This window comes from Periplaneta americana, chromosome 5 (genome assembly GCF_040183065.1).
Source record: "Periplaneta americana isolate PAMFEO1 chromosome 5, P.americana_PAMFEO1_priV1, whole genome shotgun sequence".
NCBI lineage: Eukaryota > Metazoa > Arthropoda > Insecta > Blattodea > Blattidae > Periplaneta > Periplaneta americana.
The window spans coordinates 171,067,926-171,081,451 of NC_091121.1; the positions used below are offsets into that span (position 1 = coordinate 171,067,926).

Here is a 13,526-nt window from a genome sequence, read left to right on the forward strand (position 1 = left end):
GGGGCATAATTTTATAGGTACAGAGCGGTTAGTGGCGTTCGGGGCCGTCAGAGCGCGGCTCGTTACTGAGAGAATTCACGTGTAATCGCGAACTGAAACAGACAATGAGAGGTGTTGTCAATTTGGTTTAGAATTTACTACCGAAGTAGACTTGTTACTCAGTTCTGTGTTAAAATAGTTATAATTGTGCGCACTGTTAGGCATACCTCGGCATAAATATAGCCTAAAACCGGGTTCTCATATTTATTAGTACTGTGGAACTCCTTCCCATAAAACAGTATTTACACGGATCTTTTCAAATTCATCAATGGAATGATGGTTAGGTTAGATTTTGGGGTTAACATTAAGTGATATTTCTGTTATATTTTCAAAAGTGAACCAGTACTTGTATTAACGGTATATTTGAATTAAACAATATGATATTGTCCAGTAAATGGTAAAGGTAAAGGTATCCCCGTCATATGCCATGAAGGCACTTGGGGGGCATGGAGGTAGAGAACCATGCTTTCCATGACCTCGGAACTAGAATGAGGTGGTGTGGTCGGCACCACGCTCTGACCGCCTTTTACCCCCGGGAAAGACCTGGTACTCAATTTTATAGGAGGCTGAGTGAACCTCGGTGCCGTTCTGAAAGTTTGGCAACGAGAAAAATCCTGTCACCACCTGGGATCGAACCCCTGACCCGGCCGCCTAATATTGTCCAGTACCTTAATTAATATGTTACATCAGAATTGATATTAAAAATAGTAAAGCAAAAAATATCCTACCCTCAATACATTTTTTGTATAATATTCTTGTATTGAAAAAAAAAATATCAAATATATTTTTGCAAGTTTCTAACTTCACAGCGATTTAAAAAATATCCTACCCTCAATACATTCTTTGTATAATATTCTTGCATTAAAAAAAATATCAAATATATTTTTTCAAGCTTCTAACTTCAATGCGAATTAAGGATTTTTTTTTTAGTTTAAAATGTCTTTATATTTAGGCTCAATGTTTGTTACGGTATTTTTAATCTTAAATCTGTCGTCACATTAGTCTATTTCTTTTAACAGTTTTGGTACACGAAAGAATAGAAAATATCTGTTCACACAATAAAGTCATGGGGCACGGCAGTAGATATTTCGAGGCTCGTTCTGAGAATTCTTTGACTTTATCATGAACTTTCAGCCAAAAATATGAAAACTGACATTCACTTAAACGTTTTTCCAAATAGTGCCACATGATAACTCAACAAGCTCATCTTCCTCCTCAGGTGAGATTGTGAGTATCCATGCTGATTGTTAGAGAGAATTTTAATGCACACATTGTTAAAATTATGAAATGGGACATAATCTCTGAGAGTGAATTCATTTTGATCTGCATCCGCATTATGACGACGATTACGTCAACGATCCATTACAGAAAAAAGGTATAATATGTCTGTGGTTATCTTTAAACTTGCAGTCTCTTTCATAAGTTTATTTATACACTTTTTAATTTTTGTGGTTATATCGCGTGTTTGGAATCTTTTGGGTATACCACTAAGCCGTTTTTTTTTTTTAATATTTAATTCCTGTTTCTATAGTATGTTGTAGATGGCTTGTGTTCACGTAACTGATTTTAGCGCGAAATGGTCTACACTTCCAACAGCTACTGTCATGAGGGTGAGTGCAAAATTCTGTAATTAATATAACATACAATAATTAATGTCAAATACAACATATATGGTTATTAAATATGCACGTAAGTTTTAATTTGGTGAAGCGCCATGAGTTTAAGGGCTCGGTTTCCGGCGGTCGCTCAAGCACAGTGACGCCCAGCGGCCGAAGAATAAACCGGTACTTATCGCTGGAACGCTCTATACATCAAATTCAGTATCCTGTAATCTGTGTTCACTATGTCCCGTCGCTCTAATTTCCGGCAGCCAATCACGTTGGAGGTCGGCTACATTTAAACGTGTGCGTCTTGTGATTCGCTGTTGAAGACGTTATGAATTTCCTACGGCTCGATAAATACTTAATATAATCGCCCGCCATTTTAGCTCTTTCGTTGGCGTTCGCAGAAAGCACACGAGGACGTTATTTGCCGTTGAATTATTTGCTGAATTACAGTGCGTTTGATTTATTATCATAGGAGCTACGATATGATAATGTTTAATGGTGTGGCAAATAAATTCCTCGTATGGTAGCTCGGCAACGTAAGAACAAAAATGGCGAACGATACTACCTAGGTAGACTTTATAGAGCCTTCATTTCCTAAGACATACGCAAAGAGGAGGAGTCACGCCGGGAATAACAGCGTCGCGACTTATAATATCTAATTTATTGCTGTATTCAACAAATTTTAATTCAAAACCAGTTGTTAACAATAAGTGCATTAAAAAAATGTTATGTTTTATTTAACGACGCTCGCAACCGGATGTTCCGGAATTTTGTCCCGCAGGAGTTCTTTTACATGCCAGTAAATCTACTGACATGAGCCTGCCGCATTTAAGCACACTTAAATGCCATCGACCTGGCCCGGAATCGAACCCGCAACCTTAGGCATAGAAGGCCAGCGCTATACCAACTTGCCAACCAGGTCGATAAGTGCATTAAATGTTTAATGGTAAGTTATTAATATATTTTGAGGAAGAACTTCTAAAATGACATTTCTGGAATTATACACTATTTCTTCTTCTTCTTCTTCTTATTACTATTATTTTATTATTATTACTACTTATTTACTTACTGGCTTTTAAGGAACCCGGAGGTTCATTGCCGCCCTCACATAGGCCCCCCATAGATCCCTATCCTGAGCAAGATTAATCCAGTCTCTACCTTCATATCCCACTTCCCTCAAATCCGTTTTAATATTATCTTCCCATCTAAATCTCGGCCTCCGCAAAGGTCTTTTCCCCTCTGGCCTCCCAACTAACACTCTATATGCATTTCTGGATTCGCCCATACGTGCTACATGCCCTGCTCATCTCAAACGTATGGATTCAATGTTCCTAATTATGTCAGGTGAAGAATACAATGCGTGCAGATTCTATGTTGTGTAACTTTCTCCATTCTCCTGTAACTTCATCCCTCTTAGCCCCAAATATTTTCCTAAGCACCTTATTCTCTAACACCCTTAATCTCTGTTCCTCCCTCAAAGTGACAGTCCAAGTTTCACAACCATAAAGAACAATCGGTAATATAACTGTTTTATAAATTGTAACTTTCAGATTTTTCGACAGCAGACTGGATGATAAAAGTTTCTCAACTGAATAATAACAGGCATTTCCCATATTTATTCTGCGTTTAATTTCCTCCCGAGTGTCATTTATATTTGTTACTGTTGCTCCAAGATATTTGAACTTCTCCACGTCTTCAAAAGATAAATTTCCAATTTTTGTATTTCCATTTCGTACAATATTCCCGTCATGAGACATAATCATATACTTTGTCTTTTCGGGATTTATTTCCAACCCCATCTCTTTACTTGCTTCAAGTAGAATTTCCGCGTTTTCCCTTATCGTATTATTATTATTATTATTATTATTATTATTATTATTATTATTCAAATATTTATTAGCTAGATCTAAAATATTGGTGCTAGAAGCATACTTGAATTGCTGTATTTTTTATTCAGGTATTGGAAATAGGTCTAAAGTTTAAGAATAATTTGAAAAGTGACAGTTAATATATAATAAAGTGTAGTATATTTATTTTAAACGTGAGAGGTCAACTACGGTAAATGATAATTTATGTTCATTTGGTTAAAAGATAGTAGTTGAAGTAAAGGATCTCACATTATCTTATCTTCTTCAGTATTGGTGTACGCTTTTCCTAGACCTAGAAGACTCTTTTAAGTGGCATTTCAAGCTTTCAGAGTAAATATAAAATATGTAGTGAATTTCGTACTTACGAGGGCGGGCTGGGTAAGGGCACCTGGTGTATCTTCCACGTGGCGACGGACATGGAGTGCTCGTCTGCCGCATAACATCGCCACAGACTCTGGATTAGAGTGGCTGCTGGCTGTCTTCTTCTGATCATATGCTTCTGTCTTTGTTGTTGCTGCACTTTCAAAGCGAAACCTGAGCCTAAGATGCCCTGAAGTGATTAAACGAAACATAATTCATATACAAAGAGATCTTAGGCTCGCTTGTCTTGTGGTGATTAAATGGGATATCTTTTACATGTAATGATATAATAACACTCAACAAATTTGAACTTTTTATCCATAACATTCATAGCATCCTAAAAATGGGATGTGCGTAAAATACTGATTTCTATGGAACTTTTTTTTTTTGTTTAGTACTGTTGGAGGCATTATTTAGAAGGTAAATTATTACATTGTATTATGGTGTTGCAGTGTTTGAATTCCGCGCGAACATTTGTTCATACCAGCTAATTTTTTCAAGATGGCAGGTTAACAGTATTTTCTGACGCACCACGTGTAAGTTCATTCTTAGTTACTCTCTAATGGTGATACAGACGTCTGATTTTTATTTTCACATAATGAGTTGAATACATCAGTTTTCATGTGGTATATAACAACAATAAAATTTTCTTATATGTTGCTAGGTACAAGGTGAAATAAAGTGCCGTCCTAAAAATAGGACGCCATGCAGTGTGCACTCCTGTAGTATTCTATAATATGTACAGTATATGGTTTTCATTACATTGTTTTATTTCCAGTCTAACCGTGAGTGAAATTCTGGGGTTAATGGAAAATCAAAATAATAATAACGAGAGTCTAATAATTATATGGACCCCTCCAGAAGATTTCCATTATACAAATAAATACAGTGATAAATCGGACGACGAGCATGAGGCTTATTTGAATAATCTTGGCGGTAAAATGCTACTTAGTAAAGCAGAATTATAAAAAACATATATAATGATGATAATGAAGATGACATTGTTGATGAAAGTATGCCAGAGTCTTCTAACATAAAAGCTGTAACAAATGATTTTGAAAGTACATTAGACAAAAAATGGAGCTGAGGTTTCTCGCACAAGTTATTGCCGTCCGAAACGAAGGAAGATATATGAACATTTCCAAGACAGGGAAGGTAATTCCAGGTAGAAGGCCATCATACTACTACAACTACAAGTACTATTATTACTACTATAACCACCAACGTACCGCGCCGTGGCATCGTGGTCTAAGGCATCCTGCCTCGGACTCGCGTTACGGAATGCGTGCTGGTTCGAGTCCTCATGGAGGAAGAAATTTTCTCATGAAATTTCGGCCAGTGTATGGGACCGGTGCCCACCCAGAATCATCATGCATTTGTGGAGCTACGATAGGTAGCGAAAATCCGGTTTCGGAAACCAGCTATAACGGCTAGGGGGGAATCATCGTGCTAACCACACGATACCTCCATTCTGATTGGAGGATAGTCCACCTCTGTTTCGGCATGTGGACGTGAGACCAGCAGCAGGCTGTTGCCGTAGTAAATGCTTGGTTTCTGTACAGAAAAATGAAGCCTCAAAACTCTTCAGAACCGCTCCTCAACTTTTGCCGTCTCCTGGCTTTTACAGTACTGAAAAGACATGGGGTGAGTTCCCACTAAGGAAAAATTGTTCTCATTCCATCAGGAGACATAAGATTTGATGGTCAACACCACTGGCCAGTTGAAAATGAAACTCAGCGAAGGTATGCTAATTGTACAGGGAAAGCAAAGTTCATCTGCAGCAAGTATCAAATTGGACTCCACCCTAAATGTTTCTACCCTTACCACACAAAATAGTGTTGTGCAATACGCAGGCTTGTGTGAGGAGGGCAGGTGAACGACTGATTCTAATACGTGTATATGTATTTGCTACATAATAAATACATAAATACTATTTGAACTAAAAGAGGGGTTATTCTATTCAGCTACTGTGTCACTGACCATTATGCATAGCGTCCTATTTATGGGACGGTCCTTAATTTTTATCCCAGAAAGTAAATAAAGGTAAAAATGGTAAGAAAGCATTCTTAAGTCACCAACTAGCAAACTTAAACTCAGAAACGCATTTTTCAAGTCATTAATAACTTTATGCAGTAATGGGTTAATAAAATAGACTGATCTTAACTAATTTGCATGCGCTGAACACGAAAATGAAGTAAAAAGTTCGTAACACGTCAGGTTTTTGTGTTATAGATACTTACTTGATACATTGAAAAATCAGGATTTTTGACCTATTAAAAATTACTTTGTTCTCATTTTTTGTGTGAAAATTTCCAAGGGGCAGCTTAGATATGATAAAACTGATAAATTAATAACTGAGCAGCTATTGAGACCTATAAAAACCACTCTTCGTGCAATAAAATAGAGAAAGATAAAACATAATCTTCTCCACTGGGCGGATGGATAGGGACAGGAAGTTCAGGAGAATGTGGCACGGGTCTTATGGCTGGTGGGAGATTAGGATACACAATTTTATCTTTAGTTTTCCTTGAAAATCCCTCTGGTTTGGTAATGCAGAAGTAACAATCTTCCATATGACTGGTAGGCTGTCGCAAAATCATTGGAATAGCAAAAGACATGTTGTTATTTTTCCCCCGGAACCACTCTGTTAACTTCACGTAACATGTTATACATACAACAAACTGTGGTGCCCATTTTTTCTCTTGTTAATCTACTTTACAGCCAAAATACAAATAATATGCCTTCCTACTAAACTAAAACAAATTCTAGTACAGACCCTTCTAATGCCTCAGTTTGACTATTGTGATGTTTTATATAGTGACCTAAGTGCTGAACTTTCTCAAAAACTTCAACGTGTACATAATGTCTGCGTCCGATTTATTTTCAATATCCGCCGACATGATCATGTATCGGAATATTTTCTACGACTCTCCTGGCTCCGCTTGCAAGATCGACGTTTAGTACATTCTCTTTGCCTGCTATATCGAATTATACATGATTCCACACCCAACTACCTTGCCTCTCGGTTTACTCTCCTAGCTTCACATCATAATCGTAATACACGTTCACAACACAATCTATTGCTATCAATACCACGTCATCAGACATCTCTGTACTCAAGTTCTTTCTCAATAGCCATGGTCCGCTCATGGAATTCGCTGCCGCTGGAAATCAGGAGTAGTCTTAGTCCCCAGTTGTTTAAAATTACGTTGTTTAGAAATATTTTAAATGTACAGAACTAGTTTTTACGTATAATTTTTATTTGTTATTATTATTATTATTATTATTATTATTATTATTATTTTACACAGTCATTACTTTATTTTTCCATTAACACTAATATCTAGGTAATTGCCATTGTCTCAATGTAACACGTGCTGTGCTGATCATACTAATTGTACTATTCCTTTAGTTGTGAGATTATATTCATATGTATTAATTCTTTTTTTTTAACTTAATACTTGTATACTAGAATGTATTTTTCTGTTTGTGATTATGTATTCAGTCTCTTTTTTATTACATATATATTTTTTTATTATTGTTATTTCAAAGTTAACACTGATTGTGTATATGTATTCAATCTCTCTTTTTTACTTAATTATGTTTATTATTATTTTTAAGTTCATATTTGTATACCGGTATGTATTTTTTCTGTATGTGATTTGATGCTGGTTGAGTGGAAGAGAAGGCCTGATGGCCTTAACTCTGCCAGGGAAAATAAAACTATTATTATTATTTTTACATTGTCTGTAATTGATCGACGTTGTGATTTCAAAGTTAATTCCCCACAAACATAGCAGAAACTATTTGAAAAATATTTACATGAACGACGATTGCGATCCATTTAACACTATTACAGAATAACTAGTATCGCTCACAACACTTCCACAATCAGAACTAATCGCTAAATTGTTCATTTCTTGTCTAACGATACAACAGCGACCTTACTTCCTCCTTTCCCTTAGTCAGTTATAGCCAGACCTGCAGTTGCATAATAGGGGTAATAAAACAATAAACCATCGCTAAGGGTAACACTCATTTAACCCACAAAAGTGAAAGTATGTTTCAAATGGTACCTTAAAAGAACGGAAATGATATGTAATTGTGTAAAAGATCTACGTTAAAGAAAAGAACCTCTTTCAAAGTGACTAGGTTTTAACACATTTTTATACGATTCTCTAACTGAAAATATACGTTTCTGAAAAAATGTGACGTGTAGGCACTTTTTCAATGCCATATTCGTAATCAGGACATACAAATTACATAAAAATAGTTATTCTTGTCCTGTGTTAAGAAAACCTTGTTGAGTAGTGTAAGGGACTCTAATATCTTACCATAATTAAGGGCCGTGTTCATAAACGAGACTTTGGATGAAGACTTCCAAAAGACGAATTTCGCGGTAAAAGTCTATTCATAGACAATACTACTGAGACTTTGATTTTGGTAAGTCGAGATTTGACGAACTTGTTCTATTGTTGGCAATCAAAATCACTGCCTTGTAAACGAATTAAATTAATATAAAGTTGAAATAGAGTAGGCATTGTCACAATCAAAGCCATCTTTTGAGTCACAAATCTATGAAACAATTGCACATCGGTACATATTAAGCGATTGTTAACCGTTCTTGCGGCTTTACATAAGAATAATAATTATTCGAAGGCTTAGTGTGGAACTAACGTAAGTACAAAAACTCACATTTTTAGGTCTTTACACCAATCGATAATAATTTGTTCTTCTATTTGGTCACAAAAATCGTAACTCAGTTCGAACAGTCTTGTATATAACAAAATTCGTAACTACAAAACATGATGGTAGAGTTCATATGAAATAGTAATGCCTGTCAAGAATTTTGTTGTGAACAAAATATCAATATGAGTTACATTAGTTTCACATTAAGGCCTCAAATTATTTCACTGTAAAATAATTTTATTCTGAAGATAGGCTATAGAAGATAAGAAGATGCCACCAATGACAGACTATGAAAGAGATATGTTATCCTGCTATCAGTTGGCATAGTTATTCCCTACATGTCTGCAGAAACTACTTAGAAATTATGTGAAATCAACATGCAGAAAACATTATTATGACGACCGCAGGATTCTAAATTAACTGCATATCCAACTGTATAACCTATCCTTTATAGAATTAAATAGTCAAAATCATTATTAAGCTATCAATCCTTACCTATAGCGTAAAATCGCGATGGAATAAATTGTATTATTTAAATTGGTGGAACAGATAATCCTTTTTGATTATTCATCAATTAAAGTTGAAACATGACGAGGATATTTAATACTGTCTGTTTATGAAATCTGTACCTTGATTTGAATTTATAGTCTATAATAATAGGTACGCTAAGGAACATGAGAAGCTTTAATAATCTCCTGGATGTCCTCAATATTCTAGGAAAATTCAACAATTTCCCAAATATCAGTTATTTTCCTTATGTCCACGAACGAAAGTCAAAGTCTAGATTTTTGGCGACTTCGAAGTAAAGTCACGGTTGAAGTTTACTTTCCTCAAAGTGTCGACTGTGAATAGGAAAACGGTGACTTTGTACTTTCCAAAGTCAACTTTGGCCCAAAGTCTCGTCTATGAATACGACCCTAAATGAAACATTATTTCATATTATACAGGATGATTCAAAAGCCCGACAATGGAGACAGACTCCGTTATTAGTGTAGATAACGATGAAAAGAGAGGAAAATTGTTGAATATATGTAGTGTTCAATGTAATGTCCTTTAATTTTCAACGTAGAATACACCGTTGAGATTGTACACTAGTACGACACACCCGCCAGTCCCAATGCTGCCAAATTAGTGGATTTTCCGCTAGTTCTACCGGATTTTAGATACTATTATTTAACGAAGAAAAATAGTTCACATGCAGAGTTTAACCCTTAAATTGGCAATGTATCCTATTGGATACAACAAGTTAATAGGCTACATTTTTTAGTTGGTTATTTAACGACGCTGTATCAACTACGAGGTTATTTAACGTCGATGGAATTGGCGATAGCGAGATGAGGCCGAGGATTCGCCATAGATTACCTGGTATTCATCTCACGGTTGGGGAAAACCTCAGAAAAAAACCAACCAGGTAATCAGCCCAAGCGGGGATCGAACCCGCGCCCGAGCGCAACTTCAGACCGGCAGGCAAGCACCTTTACCGACTGAGCCACGGCGGCAGTTGGTAATGGAAATTACGGGAAAACGGCTGAACGGATTTTAATGAGTGACCCCTCATTTTCATGCCTGGCAGCCAAAGTTTTTCGGAAAAGTAGTAGTTTTCAGTGAAATATCAATTTTCCTACATAATTTTCCTATTTTCCAAAATCCATCTGTTGTCAGTTTTGAGAACTAATTTTATTGAATCACGGCCGACTTGATTGATTTTCAGAACAAAACACACACTACAACAAACAATAGGCTATTACACGAAGGCCATGACCTGCAGGATTGCCGACATATTTAGAGCTCAATTCAATTTGTTATTAAAAACTGATTCTGCAGTGTATAATTTTCTTAGTACAGCTGTGTATTGGATATTCAAATCTACGAAACTTGAGGTGGTTTTATGACATTATGACCATTATAAATTAAATATTATTATAGTTAATATCATGATGCGTCTATTCTTCATTAATTGTACATAATATTGATGCTATATTGATGACATGAAAGTGAAACGATTTGAGGTTATGTAAGTAAATGTAGAGAATATCTTAATTTAGATATTGATTTCTATAATTTACTGAGTGGCTGCTATATATAACTACAAAACTTAAGATGATAATATTATTATTAAAAATCAAATATTTTTATACTTATTAACCCAGTGGGGTTGGGTCTTTTTCATATACTTAATGGCGGTGTAGTGTAGATATTGATGTGTCATTGTCTTCAGTACTGGCTCGAGACAGCGCAAAAATTACAGTTCCTAAGGAAAGATAAAAAGGTACTACTTACTGATAAAATAAGAGGCCTAGAAAATTTTGTAGTCTCCAGATCATTTCAGCAAGAACTCTTAGTAGGATAAAATTATTTTACACTCTACATTTCAAGTTCTACATGCAGCAGCTATACGAAAATGCTATTGTTCGAAAGCTTAGCAAACCTGACATTTTTTTAACTTTTGCCTACAATCCACAATGACCTGAAATAGCTACTGCTATCGTCCTGACATTGATACTTGCGTTTTAGCGTTGAAACTCAAAAACTGAAGATGGATAGGTTCAAGAAAAAGTATTTGGCCTAAAAAAATCAATTCAGAGGAAATATGTTTCATTATTATGGAAGCAAATAACTATCAAAAAGACAAGTATTCTTCATTAAAAATAAATCTGAAAAATATTTATTTGAACATCTAACGAACTTAGTTTGCAGCAGCATTTGCTGCACAAGCCACTAGTATGCTATAATTTTAATAGAATAGAAAAAAAAAATTGGTAGGAAAATTAAAATTTCTCAGTACTCTAATATTGCACAACATATAAAATATGGACATTGCGATAGTTGTTTTCTTTACAGTCCGACACGGTTTAATAAACTAGTGTGAGAAGTGAAGTTTTGCCAACAGTCACCGCCTCGATCATCAGTACCAAAAACTGTAATCACATTCTATGAACACAAGCCATCTACAGCAACAATAGAAACAGCAACTCAACAAGAGTAAAAACGGCTGACTGGTATGCTCACAGATTCTAAACACGCGACATGACCACAGATGTTAAAGCGCGTATAAATAAACTTAAAAAAAAGATGCACAGTGAGGCCAACATAAAAAATTATCATCCACACCTGTGGAGTAACGGTTAGCACGTAAAACCAGGTGGCCAGGGTTCAAATCTCGGTCGGAGCAAGTTACCTGGTTGAAGTTTTATTTGTGTTTTTCCCTTAACCCAATATGAGCAAATGCTGAGTGACTATCACTGCTGGACCCCAGACTCATTTCACCGGCATTATCATCTTCATTTCAATCAAATGCTAAATAACCTGAGATGTTGATACAGCATCGTAAAATAACCCACTTTTCTGTTCTAAAAATATCTTGTTACACAATTCACGCTATATTGACATTGGTTTGGCGTGATTTATTAAAGGATTCATAGGAGACTAATTTAGAAAAATGTTAAACGAATTATCCTTGCATCAAAAACGGATGTTCCCTGAACCAAATGATCAGATTTTAATTACTTGCATTTAATAACAATTAAGAAACATAGTAAAGGAATTATCCTTGCACGAAATGAGTACTCTGTGGCCCAAAATGTTCGCATTTTAATTATTCAAATACAATTTCAATTAAGTAACATACGAAACCAGGTGGCCCGGGTTCGAATCCCGGTCGGGGCAAGTTATCTGGTTGAGGTTTATTCCAAAGTTTTTCCTCAACCCAATACGAGCAAATGCTGGGTAACTTTCGGTGCTGGACCCCGGACTCATTTCACCGGCATTATCACCTTCATTTCATTCAGAAGCTAAATAACCTAGATGTTGATACAGCGTCGTAAAATAACCCAATAACCTTTGGACTCTGGCGATCGATTTCTCGAATCTCGCGAGACTTTTCAGACCTTCAAATCCGACAGGATTCGTCACAGCGAGTACCCGACATAACCTCGGATATCTTTTTGTGGGGTTATGCAAAGGATATTGTGTACTAGACGCCAGTTCACAATATTCAAGTCCTACGACAAAGAATTCAAGATGCCATCGCGTCAGTTACTGTGGAGGTACTACCGCGGACATGGCAGGAAATAGATTATTGCCTTGATATCCTAAGGGCGACAAGGGGGGCACACACAGAAGTGCATTCAGGTGGTAAAAACAAAACTTTGAGATATTCTCTTTCACATGAAAATATCAGAACTGAGATACCTCGTTTCATTATTTAGTTATTTACATCTGGAGTTGTAAAGATAATTTATGGACACGGTGTAGTATGTGTGTGTATGTATGTATGTATATATATACTGTATATATATATATATATATATATATATATATATATATATATATATTAGGATACGATATCTTATGCCACTTTGAGTGAACAAGTTCATATGAAAATAAGCTTAGGTCCGTTTTCGAACGATGGCGGAGTTAGATGAATTTTTTTGGTAAAACGTCTCGCCCAAATGTGAATCAGACGTTACCATATGCTGCTGACGTGAGACGAGGCGTGAGACAAGGTCAAGGTCGCAATGAATGACGTAACATTGGAATCTGCATTGTGAACGATGTAGATAAGACGAAGAAACCAGGTGGTGGGGCATTACAAATGTCCAATCGCCTGCCCTTGTCTGATGTAATGACACAGAATCCGCAGATAACACAAATAGTCTACACTATCATCAATTCACAGCAGTCCAGTCAGCAACCTACAGTACAGTAGTTATACAGGTACAGTTATCGGAAGTGTTAAGTTGTGTTTTCAAGATGCCTTATAAGTTTTCGACTACAGAATATGCCGATATTCTGTATGTTTATGGTTTGTGTGATGGAAGTTCCTTGCGTGTCGTCGCTGAATATGAACGACGTTTTCCGAACAGAAGGGTACCATATCGAAGAGTATTTACTGTCTATGGGGCTCGATGAAAGACTTGGTATAGCAAAGGAAGGGGGCAACAAGAGCGGCGCTAATCGACCG

General features: G+C 36.1%; 1 protein-coding gene across 1 annotated transcript in view; it reads right to left on the reverse strand.

The window, feature by feature from the left end:
- Positions 1 to 13,526, reverse strand: part of LOC138700278 (potassium voltage-gated channel subfamily KQT member 1-like) — a 677,493-nt gene that overhangs the window by 196,698 nt on the left and 467,269 nt on the right. The window contains exon 7 of the mRNA XM_069826783.1: positions 3,880 to 4,064. Coding sequence (XP_069682884.1) covers positions 3,880 to 4,064 — 185 coding nt within the window. The remainder of the gene's footprint in view (positions 1 to 3,879; positions 4,065 to 13,526) is intronic.